Source organism: Entelurus aequoreus, linkage group LG12 (assembly GCF_033978785.1).
Source record: "Entelurus aequoreus isolate RoL-2023_Sb linkage group LG12, RoL_Eaeq_v1.1, whole genome shotgun sequence".
NCBI lineage: Eukaryota > Metazoa > Chordata > Actinopteri > Syngnathiformes > Syngnathidae > Entelurus > Entelurus aequoreus.
The window spans coordinates 23986478-24008574 of record NC_084742.1 but is presented as its reverse complement, the minus strand read 5'-3'; the positions used below and the strand labels follow the sequence as shown (position 1 = coordinate 24008574).

General features: G+C 41.5%; 1 protein-coding gene and 1 pseudogene across 1 annotated transcript; one reads left to right on the top strand and one right to left on the bottom strand.

The window, feature by feature from the left end:
• Nucleotides 1–886: 886 nt before the first annotated feature.
• On the top strand, nt 887–9951 carry LOC133661806 (coronin-2B-like; annotated as a pseudogene).
• On the bottom strand, nt 9920–20761 carry LOC133661808 (acidic leucine-rich nuclear phosphoprotein 32 family member B-like). Its single transcript, XM_062065276.1, has 7 exons — nt 20576–20761; nt 14135–14284; nt 13928–14050; nt 13657–13840; nt 13500–13597; nt 13352–13421; nt 9920–10549 (listed from the first exon to the last, which is right to left on the bottom strand). Exons 1-7 carry the CDS (start codon nt 20627–20629, stop codon nt 10470–10472), a joined length of 759 nt encoding a protein of 252 aa, XP_061921260.1. The 5' UTR covers nt 20630–20761; the 3' UTR covers nt 9920–10469.
• Between the last annotated feature and the right edge of the window lie 1336 nt (nt 20762–22097).

The window sequence follows — 22097 nt, the reverse complement described above, 5'->3', positions numbered from 1 at the left end:
AGGCTGAGGAGCAATTTGTATCAGGAAGTTAGAATGTCCTTTAATAAATATTTTATTCGACAAGTGAGCCGTCTCACATGATCAGTTTGTCACTTTGTGTGCTATTTATTATAGATGAGAACATTAATAGTCAACTGGAGAAGGCAACTTTTCTGGAAATGTTGTGAATTCTGAAGATGAACCGAAATGAACAGAAAATGTGGAAACATAGAAAAGTGGGAATTTTTTAGAATATGGCAAATGTTTAGCCTTGAAAGTTTTGATGCTGGTATGGTTTGGGAAATGTGGAAACATTCCATTTAAGTCAATTGGAAATTTTGGACAAAAAAAATCTGTATTGTGGGACAACCAGAAATTCTGAAAACAGATAGCTTGAATGATTTTGAATGAATCTTTTGATGTAGCAATGGTTAGACTAGTTGGAGAAGTGTGGTCGTACTAAGAATTGCTAAGTTCAAAGGAATCTTTGACAGGAAATGTGCAATTTTGGAAAAAAGTGAAACTATTGTTACATGAAAATGTAATCCAAATGTCCTGAATGAGTTTAATTTGATGATGCTGGAATCAGCTGAGGAATGTGGAACTTTTACAATTTATCTATTAATTTTAAATTGGATATCGTGTCGGAAAATGTGGAATTATGGAAAATATGGTCATTTTTGGAATGTGTTGATAGAGCCATTACGTCTTCATTGATGAGATAGGCTCCAGCGCCCCCAAGACCCCAAAGGGAATAAGCGGTAGAAAATGGATGGAAATGGATTGTTGAAAAATATGGAAGTAATTGAGCGTCAAAAAATGATGAATAAAAACATGTCAAAGTTGAATAACACAAGATTGCATTCATGTGTGTTTATGAAGCACACACACACACACCTGTGTACTTGTCTTCAAGATGTCGTGGCGCTCATCCTTCCACCACTCCAAGTTCCGTCATGTCTTTGGGAAGACATCCAGCAAGGAACGAGGCTACGACGGCGTTCCCATCACACGCGGTGTCCATGACAACCACTACTGCTCAGTCAACCCGTGCTTCATTGCCATGGTGACAGAGTGTGCTGGGGGCGGGTCCTTCCTGGTGCTGCCCATCCATCACGTAGGCACATCTTCTTCATCATCATCATCATCATCTGCCAATAGAGCGAAAGTTTAGGAATCCATCTCCCTTCCAGACAGGCAGAGTGGATCATCAGTACCCGAGGGTGTGCGGCCACAGGGCACGTGTTCTGGACGTCAAGTGGAACCCATTTGATGACCGCTGCATTGCATCATGTTCCGAGGACTGCATGGTGCGTGATGACCACTTCCTGGTCTCCTCTGTGGTTCCCATGGCACTCATAGTTGAATGTTTGACTTCACAGGTGAAGATCTGGGACATCCCACTAAGCGGCGTCCAACGGAACCTAACGCAGGCCAGGAAGACGCTGATTGGTCACTCCAGGAGGGTGGGGCTTATTGAGTGGCATCCGACCGCTGAGAACCTTCTACTGAGCTCAGCTTATGACTTCAAGGTCAGGCAGCAGTCTAAAGGATCATGTATTGTACGTGTTTTTTTTAATTTTTTATTAAACAGGGTATCTTCTGTCTTGGCCACAGGTCCTCCTGTGGGATGTGTCTCAGGATGGGTCAGTGCTCAGGCGCCCAGTGCGTGTGGTCATGGCACCCATGTACCCATCATCACGCTTCCCCTCAGAGAAGCTACTGCTGTCTGCCAGCTTCAACCAGGAGGGAAGCCATTTGGCGGTGGTGTCCAAAGACAGACGCGTGCGAGTGTTGGACCCTCGGACAGGACAGGTTATCCAGGTGTGTTTTCTGCAGAGAGGAAGCCTGATGCAAGAAAAATATTTTGTACGTTTCCTCTGCAGGTGTCCTGCAATAAATCTCACAAGGCAAACAAGGTAATCTACATGGCAGGCCTGAAGATGCTGCTGAGCACCGGCTGCTCGCCCTGGAACCATAGACAGATAGTGCTGTGGGACCCGGTAAGGACGTCTGCAGAACTTGCTCTGAAGACAAAGAAAAAACTGAAGCAGAGACCTGTATCAAGCAGGAAACATGCAGCAGCGACTTCTTTTTGTGGGCAGGACGACTTGTCGGAACCTTTATATGAAGAAGATCTCGACGGTTCTGCAGGAGTTCTCTTCCCATTCTTTGATCCAGACACCAACATGCTCTACCTTGCTGGAAAGGTGAGTCAAAACCATACTGAGTGACGTAATGACACATCTCACAACTCTTCTCTAGCGTCACAGCATATGCAAACAGGTTAAAGGTCAGCTTAAGTGTCTGTCACAGGGTGACGGAAACATCAGGTATTACGAGCTGACCTCTGAGAAACCTTACATCAGCTTCCTGACTGAGTTCAGGTCGCCGCTGCCTCACAAAGGACTTGGTGAGACCTGGACCAACACTAAAAATACACTCACACACTTTGTACTTTAAAATTGAAATTTAGCTATCTTATTAGCATGATAACCACCAGACACAAAATTCTTAAAATACCAAAACTTTAGCGCAACACAAAACTAACTTATAAAATCTTTAGCTGGATTTAGCTACGAGGTGACAAAAGATCACAAGGTAACTGTTAAAAAAGCCTTTCATTTGTGCAACGGGCTATGTTAAAATGCAAAATACCCAAGCTTAGTCACATATAGAGTATAATCCATCTTTCCATGTTCTACCGCTTGTCCCTCTCGGGATCACGGCCTATCCAAGCTGCATTCGGTCGAAAGGCGGGGTACACCCTGGACAAGTCGCCACCTCATCTCAGGGCCAACACAGATAGACAGACATTTATTGTTAGAAAATGAGACAAAATTACACAGGAACTATAACAAGAGACATAAACAAAGCTACCGTAGTCGTAACATAATGGGCAGTAAAAAGGAGCCTTTAATTTGTACCACAGGCTATGCTAAAACATAAAATACTTAACTATAGCTAAATGCTAAAATATAGATCCTGTCAGAAAAGGATTAAAAATGACTTGCAAATTAACTTTAGCTAACTGTAGCTGCCAAGACAAAACAATGCTAGTTGTAACATAATGAGCTGTAAAAAGGGCATGTCATTTGTGCAACAGACTATGCAAAAATATTAAATATTAAAATTTTGCTTCATTATAAAATGGAGCCTGTCAGAAAACGCTAAAATAATTATCTACACATTAACTTTAGATAGCTGTAGCTGCTCAGTGTAAAAAAAACAAAGAACTAGTTGTAACATAAGTAGTAAAAATAACTTTTCATTTGTGCTAAATTAAAATTTCCACTGTAATTTCAGCTACATGCTAAAAGAGAATAAAAAGGCCTTGCACAGGAATTTCAGCGAGCTGTAGCTGCAGTGACAAGAACAAAGCTAGTTGTAGCAAAGAGTTTTAAAAAAGCCTTTTATTTGTACCATTTGCTACACTAAAAAATGAAATGCATTAACTTTAGCGAGCTGTAGCATGTAAGTGACAATGACAAAGCTAGCAATAAAAAGAGCCTTTTATTTGACTTAGGCTGACCATATTCTGAAATCCCAAAAAGAGGACACATATATGCGTGCCAAGGCGGGCAGCACGCCAAGGCCGGGACTAGGTAAAAATTTGCCAATGATACTCGAACTTGCTTCATAAGTAATATATTTATTTAAATAAAGCATTTTTTCTCCTATGTTGACAGTAGTGTTGGCGCTAGGAATTTTCAAAATGGGGTCCCAGGGACCCATCAAATCATACAAATGGGGTCCCACAGTAAATTTTTGAGGTACCACTTTTTTGTAACCGTTTTGAAAACAAATGACAAATGTATGCATTATCCTGTTATATCTCACATTCTATGTTGTGTTTTGGAAAAAGGTTGTCATAAACGAGCTCTCGCCCTGCACAGCTGTTTTGTGCTTTGTAGTGTCGATATGGGCTTGTAGATCTTTATTTGCCACAGATATACACGTTCCTGCTTTGCACACAGTGCATTTTGCTTCCCATGTGTCACGGCCAGGACCAAAACACAAATACTTTTTCCGCAAATCATCCGTGAAGTTGCATTTACTTTTCGGCATTTCTTGTTTTCATGTCTGTCTCCACTCACTAGCTCTCTCGCTCTGTGTCTCTGCCCCTCCCTCACGAATGTTTCTGCGTGTGCACCTTCACAGCTTGTTTTGTTTAACCCCTTCTTAACTTAACCCTAGAGTCTAGGGTCGGCAACCTTTATCACTCAAAGAGCCATTTTGACGAGTTTCACAAATGAAAGAACAATGGGAGCCTCAAAACTCTTTTGAAATGTAAAATGAAATAACACTGTATATAAAGCTTTTTATTGCTTTGTGCTATGTTTAAACCATGGGTCTTAGACACGTGCCCCGGCCCGCACTTTAATATGACAGTTAAAGTTAGTGCGGCCCGCAAGATTTACATGAATGGCGTTCATCAGCATCATAGTTGCCAATCCTCCCACTTTTCCCGGGAGACACCCGAAATTTGGGCGTGATGGCACTGCCTATAGCGCCCTCTACAGTCTGCTTAAACAGCTTACTCCTCGGACACATGTTGAATGTAGTGTTGTGTCGTTCGCGAACGATTCGTTCGAAAGAACGAATCTTTTGAGTGAACGTACTGAACCGAATCACTTCATGAACTGATTCGTTCCTTTCTCAGTTCAGTTGAGCTCCGCCGCGACCATGCCGGTATGAGTGGAACTGGCGCATTCTGTGACTCACTGAACCCTCGACGTCAGCGAACGACGCAGCCAATGAGAGGGCGGGGGGAGGGACTGAGCGAACGATTCGTTCACCGCGGATTAACGACATGAATCACTCAGTGAACGTCAACGCTCTCGCTCTCTGCTCTGCTTGCCCCAATGCCGCGAGTGATTCTCCCCCCGTGGCGGGGATATGTTTCATGCCATTGGCATCCGTTCTCCATTCATTCTCCAAGCTAACGGCTAATGTTGACTCAAGCCACATGAAAACAAACACACGTCCCCATTATCTCAACACATAAAGTTAAAGAAAATCCGTGCAGGCTGAGCAGCAGCGACACGAGGGGGAGGGGCGGAGGGTAACGTGTAGGGCAGGCTGTTTTGAGAAGATTTAAAATAAAAATAACAACTAATGTATGTACACATACATAGGCTATTATTTACACAGTTATTGTAACAAAATTATTTACACAGTTATTGTAACAAAAATAAATTTCTCCTTGGGGATCAATTCTGATTCATATTATTATTATCCCTTCTACTGCAACTGTTGTTGTTAGATTAACGCGAGTCCCTACGCAGTGCGCGAATGTCTGCACTGTACTGTCTGTACTACGCACGCCCCCCCCCCCCCCAATTTTTTTTTGGGGGGGGGGGGGTGATTCGGAGAACGAATTTTTTGAACGAATCAATTTAAGGAACTGATTCTAGTGATTCAGTACAGTCAAAAGAACTGCCGATTCCATCACTAGTTGAATGCATCTTCTGCTTGCTCTGGAATATGACAGCAAAGCTTACTTGTTCAACAGCCACACAGCTTACACTGACGGTGGAGGTAAATAACAACTTTAACACTGTTACGTTACAAATATGCGCCACACTGTGAACCCACACCAAAAAAGAATGACAAATACATTTCTGGAGAACATCCACACTGTAACACTACATAAACACAACACAACAAATACCCAGAATCCCATGCAGCACTAACTCTCCCAGTCTACATTATACGCCCCCGCTAGCACCAAACCCCCCCACACATTACCCCCCCTCCCTCCCCCCGTGCGTCGGTTGAGGTTAGAGAGTTAGGGCTGCATGGGATTCTGGGTATTTGTTGTGTTTATGTTGTGGATGTTCTCCAGAAATGTATTTGTCATTCTTTTTTGGTGTGGGTTCACAGTGTGGCGCATATTTGTAACGTAACAGTGTTAAAGTTGTTATATACGACCACCGTCAGTGTAAGCTGTGTGGCTGTTGAACAAGTATGCCTTGCTTTCTCCCACGAGTTCAAGTTAAAGCTTCATGCAACATGAGACCGGGCTGGCATGCTGTTTGTGCAAGTAATAGAGGATAATATATGCAGTGCCATCTCGGCACGCCCTTAATTTAGTTGTCAGGGGTTGCCGATCCCTGCCCAAGACGTACATTGAAAATTCATGCAACCCTATTTCAAAATGCCGGCCATTTGAGGCATTTAAAAAAACCCGCCCGGACACACTCGCAAAAGAGGACATGTCCGGGGAAAAGAGGACGTATGGTCAGCCTATTTTACTAACAAGTAAAAAATAATGTTATTTCTACCATTTGCAATGCTAAAATATAAAGTAGCGTAATTTCCGGGCTTTGTAGCGCTCCAAAATTTCATAAAGAAATAAATATGTTTACATATATTAACCGCATATAAAGTAGCATAATTTCTGGCCTAGAGGTCACCAAATTTGAGAAGAAATACATATTTTTACATATATTAGCCGCACCGGACCATAAGTCACAGATATATCCCAGTACAAAAGATTTTGTAAATGTTTATTAACATACCTTGATTGTTTCCAAACAGTGCCTATCACACAGCAGTAAAACAGCTGACCAAACAAAACAGAAGTCATCGTCATGGACCCGCTAGCTGAGGAAGATAGCTCTCCAATCAGCTTAACAGACTCAACACCATTTTAAGCATATGTGGCGCAATAATTTCAAAAACGCATCACGTTAGCTTTTTTTTTTTTACTACATCACTGATTACCACTAACTGCAGACTTTATAGGACCCAACAAACATAATAAACATCACTTACTTTAGAAGGTCGGCTGTCATTAGAATGCAAACTGCTAAGGTGTTCATATATTCCCATTTAGATGAAGAATGACTCATGATCCTTGCAAAGAAAAGGGGAGTGGAACCAATTTAAGCGTCTTTTCGCGTCGTTCTCGCCATTTTTAGGTCTAAATTGGCTGTTAAGTTTACCAACATACTGAATTACATCCTTGTATTTTCTATTAACCAGGTGAGAGGCATGATTTATGTTCTACAATAAAGTTTGACGAGCAAGGAAGCAGCTGATCAATCTTTTCAACATTGGCACAAAAGCTTGTGATCGCAGCGCCTCTGTAAATAGTTTGTCTGCGTTAGCGCTTACAATAACAATATCACTAATACTTGGTTATTATTCAAGTCACAATATGTAAATGCAGTATTGTTGCCGCTTTTTGGATGGTTATTTATTGGGTTGTATGGGCTGAATAGAGGACCTCCAATTGGCTCCACTGTAAGTGAAGACTAAACCTGCAGCACCTGCAGTGAGCGAACTCGTGCATAAGATGGCACCATAGCACAAACAATAACACATATTTTCATTAAAACTATTTGTTGAATACAAAACATTATGGCCGTTGGCAAAGAGAAATCTATAAATTAGCCGCACCGTTTTAAAAGTCACAAGGTTAAAAGTGTGGGGGAAAAAGTAGTGGCTTATATTCCGGATAGTACGGTACTTGTTTGTAACTTCCTCACAGTAAAATTTTTACAGCAAACAAGAACACCACATGCTCTTTCATATTACCATTAGTGTTTTAACAGAAAACATAGGTTTGACAATCATCTATATTTTTCACAATTATGTTTATGCAATACAATTTTTTACCGTCTCAAATAAAAACATTGCTGTTCACGGCGGTCACTCAACAGCTCTCGTCAACACGTATGTGCAGAGAGCATGTGCACACATACAAAAGCAGTCCAAGAGAGGAAACAATTAATGTGCAGTCATGTTGTTAAGATAGAATATGCATTCAAATTTTTTTTAAATGTAATATACTTATCTTTAGCTACATTCTAAAATATAGCCTGTCAAAAAAGTTTAAATTCAAAACCAAAATGGCACATAAACTTTCGCTGCAAGGTAACAAAAACTAATTGTAACATAACAGGACACAAAAAGAGCCCTTTATTTGTGCTACATGATAAGCAAAAATGTTAAATACCTAACTTTAGCTATATGCAAAATAGAGCTTGTCAGAAAAGAATAAAATGTGACTTAGTTAATACACTTAACTGTAGCTGCCAAGTAATAAAAACAATGGTAGTTGTAACATAACTCATCCACAAACAGCCGTTCATATGCTCTACATGCTACGCTAACATGTGACCTCCATCATACCTCAGCAGTGATGCCAAAGCGTGGCCTGGATGTCAACGCTTGCGAAATTTTTAGGTTCTATCGTGTGATCGCCATCAAAGACCTGGTGGAGCCACTGTCCATGATCGTACCGCGTAAAAAGGTGGAGGCTCCTCTTCCGGACTTTGTTCAAAAAGGCCAAGGATTAAAACCTTATATCCGTCCTGTCAGTCAGGCACCTTCCACGAGGACCTGTACCCGATGACAGCAGGGAACACGGCCGCAATGACAGCTCAGGAGTGGCTGGCTGGAATCAACAGAAGTCAGTACGCAATTTGACTTAAGATAAACATTGGTCTAAATGACTCAGATGAAATTTGGGTCCAGCAGGCCCTGTCCTGATATCTTTACGACCCAGCGCTAAGGTTGTCAACCCTTACCCTGAAAGCCTTGCCGACAAGAAATGGTACCAGCATGGCCCGAAGGTACCAACTAGGACCAATACAGCTGCTCCATCAATCAACACAACTTAGTGAAGGAATTTCATTACTGGTTCTCCATAGAACTTTCTGGAGGAGCAGCTGGCCTACCAGGATGCAAAATATCGAAGGGAGGTCAACGAGCTTTCAAGGTGGCAGCCGGACGAGACACAGGCATCACTTTGGACATACGACGTCATGCCGCACTGCTGCGAGCCTGCAGAGAGGCCGCCGCCCACAACCGAGGACGAGGTAAACAAGTCCTATAATGCCATGAATATACTTTGAGAACTATTGCATCGCACTGGTAAAAATTGCTCCAAACCCTGTTGTATATTTGGCTCCTGCCCACTGGAGGTTACTTTTAGCATTAAAATAATTTTGACATCACAAGAAAAAAATTCCTGTTAACTATGGTTGGTTGAGTCATAATGTATACCGTATTTTTCGGAGTATAAGTCGCACCGGCCGAAAACGCATAATAAAGAAGGAAAAAAAAACATACAAAGTCACACTGGAGTATAAGTCGCATTTTTTGGGGAAATGTATTTGATAAAACCCAACACCAAGAATAGACATTTGAAAGGCAATTTAAAATAAAAGAATAGTGAACAACAGGCTGAATAAATGTACGTTATATGACGCATAAATAACCAACTGAGAACGTGCCTGGTATGTTAACGTAACATATTATGGTAAGAGTCATTCAAATAACTATAACATATAGAACATGCTATACGTTTACCAAACAATCTGTCACTCCTAATCGCTAGATCCGATGAAATCTTATACGTCCAGTCTCTTACGTGAATGAGCGAAATAATATTAGTTGATATTTTACGGTAATGTGTTAATAATTTCACACATAAGTCGCTCCTGAGTATAAGTCGCTCCCCCCGCCAAACTACCGGTATGAAAAAAACTCCGACTTATAGTCCGAAAAATACAGTACTGCATTTTGAAGTTTATGTTGAGAGTTATTGGGTCTTGGTAACAACAATCTGATTGAACACCAGGGATGTCACCGTTCAGTTCTTGAAAGCCATTCATGTTTGTGCTGCTCTCTAGCTCCTTGATGCATTCTACAAACAACAAGATGAAATCCGAGGTCTGCGAGAAGAACTAGACCAAAAAGATGTAAGTATGCACAGGTGGCCATTTTTACATTGTAACTACCACTATTGCCAATGTGTCGCTTGTTGCTCATTGACAGGTGAGAATCGCTCAGCTGGAAGAGGAAGTCAAAAGCAGCAAAAACCAGCGAAGCGCCACCTGCTGACAGCTTATGTCTCAACAGAGGACCGCCTGAATTTGTCAATTCTGTGAACTTCAGGACCAATAGAAATGAATCCAAATTGGGAGACAGAAGCAAAACGTTAAGATTTTATTTACAAAGTCCTTTTTGTATTTTTTTTGGTATTTTTTGCTTTAACTTACAGAAAGTAAAAATACAAAACAAAAAACTATAGTCAGTGTAAACGGCAAACAGGGCGGGGGGTGAAAAGAGCCCCCAAAGAACAAAATGAAACCATCCTCGGGAAAACAAAGATATTTTTAAAAACTTTGTTGGAAAGGGGAAAAAAAATGATGAAACTTTTTTGCCCTGAGCGCTTAGCCTGCGGGGGAGAGGGGCAGGATTGATTACATCACAGCAGGGGGTGAGGGGAGAATGGTGCAATGACATCCTCTGATGTTGCATAATTAATTTGTCTTGGCAAAATCTAAAAAGTGACTTCAAATATTTTATGATTGATGAACTTCAAGTCCTGAGAAACTTTGTGATGTCCATAAACACTTGATCACATGACTATGGGCAGGCATCTACTTAAGTTTAGGGTTTAAAAAAGTGGGGTACCAGTTAGAGAAATGGAATGCAGCTGTTGGGGAGGTATGGAGGACGGCGGATGGGAGTTAATCATCTTCTTCATCGTCGTCCTCATCCTCAGGGTCCCTCTTCCGCTTGTCTCCTTTGGCTGGGGGCGGTTCCTCGTCTACATAGACGACAAAATGATCGTCAATACTCACTAACATCTTTAAGTACCAGTAGAGAAAAAATCAAGTTGACTTTATATGCTTAATTGTGTTTCATTGTATCAATTTTAACCACATTAATTTGTATTTACAATTCGCAAAGTATGTGAAAATAGCATCTAAACATCACAAAATGCAGCAAATTCAGTTTGCCATTTTGAATATTTGGTTCCAAATATCTTCGGGAATTTCCGTGAGATTCTACATCACTGTAGTAACGCTTCTGCACTGACCATATCAGATCACTCATACTAGGGAATACAAACAAATTGGAAAGAGATCTGCTGTGTATCATTCACAATACTTATGTGAAACAAGAACACATACCCTATGCATTAGTAATCGTAAATAAATAGCTAACAATTGAGTCAACAGGGGTCCTCTATTACACCCATTATACCCTCTATAAACATTCAGAAACTGCAAACAATATTCCATTTACATGTCGTAACCTGAAAATTAACCAAGTATCAGTGATATTATTATAAACGCCAACGCAGACGGCCTATTTTAGCGGCGCATAGATAGCAGTAAGCTAATGCTAGCTTGCTTGCTTGCTGGCTCCTCTTCTTGTTAGAAGATAGGGGAATGCTAATGCTAGCTTATGCTGCTATTGTTGACACACTAATCCACTGTGTCTCAAACTTGCTTGAAGTACATCCTAGATTATAATTAATGCATCTCTCACCTGGTAGCAGACAAATATGGCAATGGACTTAAGGCAACATTTTTTAACCCTTTGTGAGGATTGCGATTGAATCTTCATCTAAACCAGACCTGGGCAATTATTTTGACTCAGGGGCCACATTGGTCAGTAAAAATATATATGGGGGCCAGTGTGTGTTATGTGTCACACACACACCAATCATACTGTCTGTATATATGGCATGATAACTGCAGGAGATTTCCGTGTAACAGGAGTGACTGATGAATGTGTGAAAATATTTCCCGGTCTTATTATTTTATTTCTGATTTTTAACATGACAATGAGTTTTTGTTTTGTTTTTTTGACAACATATTTTTGCTGTAAGAAATGTCACCCATTCTGCTGTATGTGTGCCTGGTTTCCTTTTTTAAGAAACACTTAACATGTGTATGCTATCCAACATTAGTGGAAGAAATCCCTAAAATGCAGTAGAAAAGCATAAAAGCTAAACACACAATACAAACACTCACAATATGACTGATAAAAAGTTTTTAAAAATTAACATGACAGACCACCTCAAAAAACTTAATGGAATTTTACAGCCTTTTCGCTGAATAAAAAACATATACATGAAAATAAATGTGAGTGAATGACTCGTTTGACATTAGTTTTGAAAATAAAGTCAGCTTGATTTTAAAAGCTCTGACATTTGTGTATATTTCATGTACAAACTGCTCTTTGCCTTGTAGCTTCACATTCAGCTCATTCATGTGTGCCAGTATGTCCACAGCAAACGCTATATCACAAAGCCACTAAGATCGGGGAAAGTGTCAGCTTTTTTAAGTTGCTCCAAAAACTAGATCATCTCCTGTTTTAGCTATCACACACGTTGATATACTTTACCCAAACTTAACCAGCGCACATTGTAATGGTAAAGCAAGTCCTGGTGGTCGGCGTCAGTCTCTTCAAGAAATTTAATAAACTGACGATGGTGAAGTGCCCTCCCTGCATAAAGTTGCAGTGCCCTCCCCGCATAAAGTTAACAAGCTTTATAACTGGCTTCACTAGTGGTCAAGCTGCAATACAGATGTGCACAGTGCCTTATGCTTGATTCTTGGATGGTAGTTCGTCGGATAAAGATGTTTTGCTGAGCCTGCAAATTCACCTCCAACTTCTGAGCACTAGCGGTCCGTTCCTGCATTGACTGGTTGTTTGCTTAATTAGCGTGCTTGGTGGAGAAATGGCGACTTACGTTGTATTCTTTCAAAACCGCGGCGTATTCTTGGCAAAAAAGACATACAGCCTTTGACTAGACTTCAGTGAAAAAGTATTTAGTTGCCCTTTCCATATTAAACTCCTGGCATTCGCTGTCAACTTTTCTCATTGTTGCAAATTGGTTCTGCTGTCAGAGCAGGAACAGTAAAAAAAAAAAAAAAAGTGTACCAGGGCTGTGCAATCAATCAATCATACTGCAGTCCTATTGCGCCACTTTGTGGAATTATTTGGCATTACAGGACAATTCATGTGGTCCTAATTATTACACAATTTGCTCAATTGTTTTATTTTTTGGCGTGCCGGATCAAAAAGACCAACGGGCCGGATGTGGCCCGCGGGCCGTAGTTTGCCCACCTCTGATCTAAACGGAATTATGTGAGCGTCTTGTCGGTCGGCCTCCTAGCGAGAGTGGAAATCTTACAATCAGGGTTTGTGTATATGTTTAGCACATAGAAATGCTGCTGATGCTATTGTGTTTCAGTAAAGCTCATTCCTTTTAGCACTCTGTCTCTAAAACTTAATTGCTCCTTGTCTTTGTGTTTAAAAATATAAGGTTCAAGATCATAATGTTTCCAAAAGTAATCGTTGTTGGCTCTCAAAAAGTCTGCTTGTTTAGCAATATTGTTGATGGAGAAGGGATCTGTGGTTCCTAACGCTACGTCACGGATCACGTGACTGGGTGGGGAATCACTGAGATTTATACTATTTTGATCATATCGTTTTATTCGCAAACTTTGGAAATATTTTGGTGTCATAAATCAGATAAATAAGATAATAGCCTCAATGTAGAGGCAACTTGTTTTTCCCACTCTACTGGTACTGAACATGCTCGCGTACTGACCATCATCCTCATCGTCCTCTTCATCGTCCACGTCTTCCTCACTGTCAACATCTCCATTCACGTGTCCATCCTACCAAAAGGAATGTCAAAATTTCACACGGCTGACTTAAAACAGACTTAACCGCAAACACAAGCACAAAGTGTTCACCTCATCATCGTTGCTGTCGTCTTCGTCGTCGTCCTCTTCGACCTTCACATCCTCATCGTCTTCCTCCTCCTCATCCTCAAAGTCTTCCGAGTCGCCATCTGCAATAGAGAGAGGAGCCAAGACATCGTTGGAGGCAACCAAAGGGAAGTAAACTCACCTTCGTCATCATCCTCGGCCCCGTCCACCTCGCCTTCTGAGTCAGATGCCTCGCCGTTGTCAATGTCAAAGCCGTCCAAGTAGGTGAGGTTGGGGAGAAGTTTGAAGATGGATTGCCTGTAGTCGGCCAGGTTGGTCACCTCGCAGTTGAAAAGGTCTAAACTCTTCAGCTGAGGCAAATTTTTCTGGTGGAGGAAAAAAAATGAGCGCCCATTCCTGTACTCTTCGTTTCCCAATGCGTTACAAAAAACAAGTAATTAAAAATGACCCACCAGTGGTTCCAACGTGCTAATGTCTTTAAACTTGTTACCACTAAGGTGAAGATGCGTCAAGTTTTTCACACGCTCTGCCAGAACTTCCAGGCCACCCGATATTCTGTTATCACTCAGCTCCAGCTGCAACAAACCAGATGCACCAATGATAAAGCAACAACTACCTTCAAAAAGTAACAAAAAGAACATCAGAGAATGTTTTGTCACCTTTTTGAGTTTGTCCAGTTTGGGGATTTCTGCGACACTGGTCAAGCCCACATTAATGAGGCTCAGCATCTCCAGATTACAGAATTCTTCTGTGATGCCTTCAACCTTCCCGTCACTTGAGCGACAGTTATCAAGAATCAGCTCGTGGACCTGAGTGCAGTCAGCTTGGGGTCAATTTCACTTTCCAACCAATGTTTAAAAAGATATTAACTTGGAGTGCGTTTATAATTGTAGTCCGTTACTGCGATACGGTAATAAATAAAAAAAAAGATACTTGATGGTCTCTTTAGGTTTAGTCTCTCATTTAAGCATAGGTAGTTGTGCCTCAATTGGACTGCATATGTGACATGTACATTGTCCGACGACGTTTTACACAAGCTCTCTCAAAGGTGGTCTGTGTCGGCCTGTACTACTAGCAAAGCACATGGACTCAAATCTGTTTAAACACACTCTGAAACCCAGCATTCCCAGATGCAGCTGTGCGACCTAAAGGCATTTATTACATTTTTGCAACAAACATCCAATATGTAGGGTTGGGTATCGAGTATCGATTGGAACCGGGACTAACTTTCCGATTCTCCCGGAATCGTTCAAAAGTTTAAATTTCGATTCCTAGTTTCGATACCCAGTCCGCCGACCGGAAAAAAAGAATAAGTCTGCCGACCGGAAGAAGAAGCCGCTGAACACCAACGAAGAAGCGCCCACCGCCGGAAGTGTTAGCATAGCCGAGCGAGTCAGTCAAGCATGGATAGCGGGCGTCGGCGGTCGAAAGTGTGGCTTTATTTTACTAAAAAAAATGAAATATCGGCGAAATATAACACGTGCGACAGGACTGTTTCGTGCTTAGGAGGGTGCACGTCGAACATGATGAAGCACCTCTGAGTTCATGAAGTACAAATATATGCATGTCCCGTCTTCGACGCGCCGACCGTCTTCCTCCTGCTGTCAGATCTCGCTTTCTCCTATTTATGCCTTCAAGCTTCTTCCACACCCAGCGAACGTGTATTTTCCACAGCAGGAGACACTATCTGTCCAGAACGCTCACGCATCCTGCCTGAGAAGGCGGATATGGTCATTTTCCTAAACAAGAACTGTCTCTGATTTTATACTGTACCCGCTGCTAATCTGGACTGGGTTTTGCAAGTTGTTTCTTATTGTTTATTTGCTTTTCTGCACCAGGTTAGCCCATCAGTGGGAGCACGGTAACATGTTTGAGTACCTGCAGCATCATACACTTGTGTGTGTAAATGTGTTTTCATGAGGTTTCCTGCAGCATCATACACTTATGTGTAAATGTGTTTTCATGAGGTTTTCAAAAATAAAGCTCTCTTGAGGAAAGTGTACCCCTGTGAAAATGTATTTATAATATTTATATTCAAGTTCATAGATTTGATATTTATATTCTAGTTGAAAACAGCCCTGTGAGGAATTTATAGTAAAGTTCATAAAAAGTTAATAGAATTAAAATTGATGGAGAATGTCAGACTATTTCATTCAGAAAGACTGTATGTAGGTTAGCTAGCTCATTTAAAATATCCAAAACTTTTTTTTGACCCTGCCTCTTAAAAGAATCGGAATCGAGAATCGTCAGGAATCGGAATCGTTCGAATTCAAACGATACCCAACCCTACCCATATGTCCACCTTATATTTACCTCCGGCTACGCAAATTGTTAGTAGTGATAGTAGTACAAACTTTGAAGCCAAATACACAAGCCAGACATTTTTTTATTTTTTTTAATAACCGAATGATGGAGTGGGTCCATACACTTTTAAAAATACTTTTCGTAAGAATGAAAAGATTTACTCTACATCACATATGTCAGAGTCAAGGCCCGCGGGCCATATCCGGCCCGCGAGAAGGTTTTTTACGGCCCTTGGGATGATCTTGATTTATTATTAGAACCGGCCCGCAGACCGCAGATTTTTTTTTTTTTTTTTTTTTTTTTTTTTTTTTTTTTTTTTTTTTAGACCGCAGATCTTTTACACGCACCAAGCGGATGCCGGTCCAAGGTTCCGAAAGGGGGCGAGCGGCCCGCCGGGACGCGCCTGCCGGCCGAAGGGCTGCAGCCCGGCCGTCAGTCGCGGAGCCCGCCGTGCCACGCGCGCCAAGGGGGCGGGCCGAAACCCGGCCCCGAGGCCCTGAGACTTCTGCTTTGTTTCCCCAAACCGCGCGTCACCGCCGGGCCCGCACCACCGTCGGGCTGCAGCCCGAGCGTCGGTGGCGGAACCTGTCATGTGCCGCGCGCGCCAAGCGGAGCGGGGGGGTCAAGCGGGCCGAAACCCGCAGGCCACCCCCTCACCACGAGGCCCTGAGACTTCTGCGTTTGACCCCTACGCGCGGCCCGTCGGGACGCGCCCGCCGTCAAGCCACGAGGGCCAGCCGTCGGGTCGCGGAGCCCGCCGTGCCACGCGCGCCAAGGGGCGGGCCGAAACCAGCGGGGGGTTTCGGGCACCCAACTCGCCTCCCTCCCACGGAGGGAGGAGGGGGGTTTAATGTGAACATTACTGTGCAATCACATATTTAGAGTTTTTACTCAATTCAAGTTTAAAAGTTAAAGTTTAATATTTGTTTTCACTGCATGTTACTTCTCCTTAAACAAAGTGTTGTTTTTGATGTATAGATTTTTGCACTTTATTTTATTGTATTTCAATTTAATTATATTTTAAAAATATTTCAGTTGAGTGGATGATAGAAAATTGCTATTATTGTTTTTTTCTTTGAAGTAAATTTAGCCCACTTTTGCTAAAATAGAAAATATAGGCTACTGATGGTGCCTTGAATACCGGTTTCTTTCATTTAATGTTCATGTTATGGGGATTTTTATATAAAGGAAATTTGTCTTTTGTGTCTGTTGAAAATTAAAGATTACTGACAGAGCCATAAGAAAATATTGCTTTATTTATCTGATCATATTGGAATATATTTGTTAGGTTTTCAGTAGGTTCAATTAGGTTCACTAGACTATATGCGTCATTTAAAAAATTTTCAATGAACATTCGAACAGTCCGGCCCTCGGCTTGTAGCTAAATTTTTTATTTGGCCCTCCGTCCATTTGACTTTGACACCCCTGCTCTACATCATCGATGTGGACTTTAAGTACAGTTTAATCTACAGTCAAAAAGAGTTGTAGAAGTACAAAAGTATGGCAGTACATATCTTTACATCTGATTGAGTTCACATGTTTTTGTCTTTAATTTGTTAATTGTAATTCAAAATATACAGTGCATATAGTTTAAAAGCATCAAACTGCTTTAAAATGCTTGGCTTTTTTGCCTCAAAGCCTTCTTGAACCACAGACTTTTTATTTTGAGTTTTTAAACAGTAGAAGATTGTAGAGCGGCCAGGCCAGCAACCTGAGGGTTCCAGGTTCGATCCCAGCTTCCGCCATCCTTGTCATTGTCGTTGTGTCATTGGGCAAGAGACTTTACCCACCTTGCTCCCAGTGCCATTCAAACTGTGACGTGCTGTCAGAGGAGGCAAGTGAGGCAGTGCCTCACCTTGCCACCAGGTGGCTTAACCATGGGATGTTTAAAAACGAATAAAATAAAATAAGTTTTAATATTTCTCTTTTGGTCTATGCCTTCTATGTGATTTTGGTGTGGTTCCTGTATATTTTGATAATTTTCATGGTCAAAATTGCAGAAATTCCCCGTTTCCTGATCAAAGTAACGCAGCAGACGAGAAGTGAGGCAGACACAGGTGGTGCCTCCACGGCTACACACAAAGTGTATTGCGCGTGTGCGTGCTTGTTGCCAGGGGGAAAAGGCAGGCCATGAGGCAGCAAGTACTTCTGCCTCAAGGTAGGGGGCGATATATTGTCAACTTGCAGTTTAATGCCTCAGCACTTCTCTCCAGCGGAAGCCAGCCTTTTTTTTAAACTGTATTTTTAACAAACATGGCATTTTTATTACAGTAAGCCAGCGATCGTGGGTGTTTTTTGTCAGATGCAAAAATATTGTTTTATTGCTTGGAATTAAATTGAATTAAATTAATGTTTCTGCCAATATGGAGGATTATATACTGTATCTAACAATAAATACTTATCTAAACTGGATTCTAAGATAAAATGAATGATCATACAAAGTACGTTTTCATGGAGGATAGCTTTTGCTAACCTGACTCTCGCCAGATCCTTGTAGTTCGCTGATCTCCACACAAGGATCTGGGATCGAGCGCATTGCAAACTCCTTCAAAATAGCAAAAATAATGAACCAATCAGGATCGCCGGGCGGGAATTAATAGATGTGACGTAGCGCCGAAGCGACTGTTTGATTCAAACAATGGCGGCATGCAGCGAGGAGTCGTATACTGACATTGATTCTGCTATTGCAACTGTTTTGCGACATTGATCGTCTACTGACATTGCTGCGTTGTTTCAGTAAAAGTTATCTAACTTTTCGCTCTGTCGTTATCCAATATGTCGGCTGTTCTGTTTTGGATTTCCCAGCGTTGCGCTCATCAGCGTCACGGGTTGATTTCGATGTGAGTGGTTGAAGTAGCACGTCATCCAAGATAACGGAAAAGTGTTTTATCCAATCACATACAATGATTTTTTTACAAGGCCCCGCCTTCTGAAATACATCTTCTTTTGAGAAGTCCCAGATCCCTGTGTGGAGCTCAGTGAACTACCGTAGTTTTCGGACTATAAGTCGCTCCGGAGTATAAGTCGCTCCGGCCGAAAATGCATAATAAAGAAGGGAAAAAACATACATAAGTCGCACTTTTGGGGGAAATGTATTTGATAAAATCCAACACCAAGAATAGACATTTGAAAGGCAATTTAAAATAAAGAATAGTGAACAACAGGCTGAATAAGTGTATGTTATACGACGCATAAATAAACAACTGAGAACGTGCCTGGTATGTTAACGTAAAATATTATGGTAAGAGTCATTCAAATAACTATAACATATAGAACATGCTATACGTTTACCAAACAATCTGTCACTCCTTATCGCTAAATCCGATGAAACCTTATACGTTTAGTCTCTTACGTGAATGAGCTAAATAATATTATTTGATATTTTACGGTAATGTGTTAATAATTTCACACATAAGTCGCTCCTGAGTATAAGTTGCACCCCCGGCCAAACTTTGAAAAAAACTGCGATTTATAGTCCGAAAAATACGGTACAAGGATCTGCTGAGAGTCAGGTTAAGCCATTGCTGCTTCAGATACAAATACAGAAAGGTAAGATACACTCAAAATACTTTATGTATTTTGTTAAAAGCAAATGGGACCAAAAAGAATTTAATAAGAACCTTATGAAATAGTTTTTTGAATCATCTATCATATGATAATATCATTATGATAACACTTTTATGAAAACGAATAACTCCCTTCTTTTTCCTGTTACTCTAATGTGCAAACTAAATCAACAATTATTAGAGCTGTACATATGAATTTAAGTAAATAAAAAATAAAAAAAGTGGGAAAAAAAACTCCAAAAGTAACTATTCCTCACCTGGTGTTTAGTTCACCGAACGTCACTGCACTCAAACTGGTTTAAATGTAGTGAAAAGATACGCATAATGGGTTTCACAATGTACAGCACTTTAATTCTCTTGAAGAAAAGCGCCATGTAAATATAATTCGTTTCACATAACAAATATTAGTGAAAATAAACACAAACGATACAGATACGCTGACTTGGGTGACATCAAATTGGAACGCATCCCGGGCCGCGACTGTTTGTAAACTCCCAACGTAAGTAACCATGCCTAGCTAGCTTGCGGTTAGCTACAAATAATGTGGTGTTGGTTGATATTCTATTCAATCGAGGGGAGAGAAATACAATTTGGGAGTGTTAAGTAGTAACAATATTAACAGGACGGTGTGTTATTAAGAGTTATAAATGGCAAGGCTCAAAATAACATTCTGCTAGCTAGCATTAGCACGCGGCTAACTACGCGCCCAACCGCAACATGGACGCGGGCTCCAACTAATTCCTGAAACACAGCAGTTAACTTATATGTATGGTCCTAAAGAATGACGTTAACAGAGGCAAACCATTTTAAAATACATATTTATACTAAACATTCTACGCTATTATTGACATTGGTGTAATAATGATTCTTATTGTTTACGTTAAAAGCGCATTCGGCATCAATCACCATTCCTCCTCTACGCAGCGCGACTAGGAATTAGCCGGTCTCGGCTGACTTTGACACAAGTTAACGTTGACTCAGACGCACAATAAAGAACATGGCGCCATGCGTTTGAGCAGCCGGGCCACGCATAAACGACGTCATAGTTAAACAGTAAATGTTTTTATTCTACTTATTATCCCTGCCGGCTTGACTTCCCAGTCGGTGTGTATCTAATCGGAACTCCCCCAAGAAGTGCGCCATGTGCTCGCCCCGCTTGGCTCCCCCAGTCGGTCAAGATTGCATGGTTACATGCGGAGACCAAAGAGCTTAAAAAACACTTCAACTTACGTCTTCCGGTGCCCGCTGGCCCAGCTCCGACGAGACCAATTTCTTCAGGCCCATGTCCTCTGTTTCGGCTTCAGTGCTTATCTTTGTATGGAAGAACTTGTTCGTCCTTCTTGTCTTCTTGTATGCCAACACGCTGCAGCAACCGCAAAGTTTTGTTCGAAACACACAACTTCCGGGGGACGCCTTCAAGGTATGACGACATCGCAACAAGACGAGTGATTGCGGTCGAAGTTACAAAGTACTTTAACTTTATTTTTTAATTAATATTATTATCACCAATAAATCAATATTGTTTTTAAAAACATTGTTGTTTTTTTAAAGGGATTTTATTTGAGCCTTCGGTCTGTAATTGTTCTAACTTGATCCTGGTGAGACGTTACGGTTCAGTGTGGACAAGTGGGTGAGCCGTTAGATGCGTCCTAAACCAGTGGTGTCAAAGTCACGGTCCGCGGGCCAGAACCGGCCCGCGAATTAATTATATATAATAATAATTGATCAGATTTTATATCACGCTTTTCTATTGTTAGATACTCAAAGCGCTCACAGAGAAGTGGGAATTACCCATCATTCATTCACACCTGGTTCTGGTAAGCTACATTTGTAGCCACAGCTGCCCTGGGGTAGACTGACGGAAGCGAGGCTGCCAATTTGCGCCTACGGCCCCTCCGACCACCACCTATCATTCATTCATCATTCATTCACCAGTGTGAGCGGCACCGGGGGCAAGGGTGAAGTGTCCTGCCCAAGGACACAACGGCAGCTTTTTGGATGTCAAGAGGCGGGGAGCGAACCTGCAACCCTCAGATTTCTGGCACGGCCGCTCTACCCACTACGCCATACCGCACCCAGGATGATATTTGATTAGTATTAGAATCGGCCCGCAGGCCACAGCCGCCTGCTGCTGTTTTGCGCGCACCAATACTCCATCAGTGTTGGCGTTAGGAATTTTCAAAATGGGTCCCAGGGACCCCATCAAGTCATAAAATGGAGTCCTACTGTAAATTTGTAGGGATCCACTTTTGTGTAACTGTTTTAAAAACAAATTATAAATGTTTGCATTATCCTGTTATAGCTCACATTCTAGTGAAGTGAATTATATTTATATAGCGCTTTTCTCTAGTGACTCAAAGCGCTTTACATAGTGAAACCCAATATCTAAGTTACATTTTTGAACCAGTGTGGGTGGCACTAGGAGCAGGTGGGTAAAGTATCTTGCCCAAGGACACAACGGCAGTGACTAGGTTGGCGGAAGCGGGGATCGAACCTGGAACCCTCAAGTTGCTGGCGCGGCCACTCTACCAACCGAGCTATACCGCCCCACGATTATATTGTGTTTTGGAAAAGGTTGTCATAAACGTTACTTAATTCATAAAAAAAAAATAATACAAGAGAAAATTATTGTATTCAGTCATAAACATTCATTCACTTTTTTCTTTCCTTCATGGATCTAAACTTTACCGCTGCCGGTATTTTTTTCTATATTTTTATTGTAATATTTTCAGAATGTGTCTTTTCTATTTTT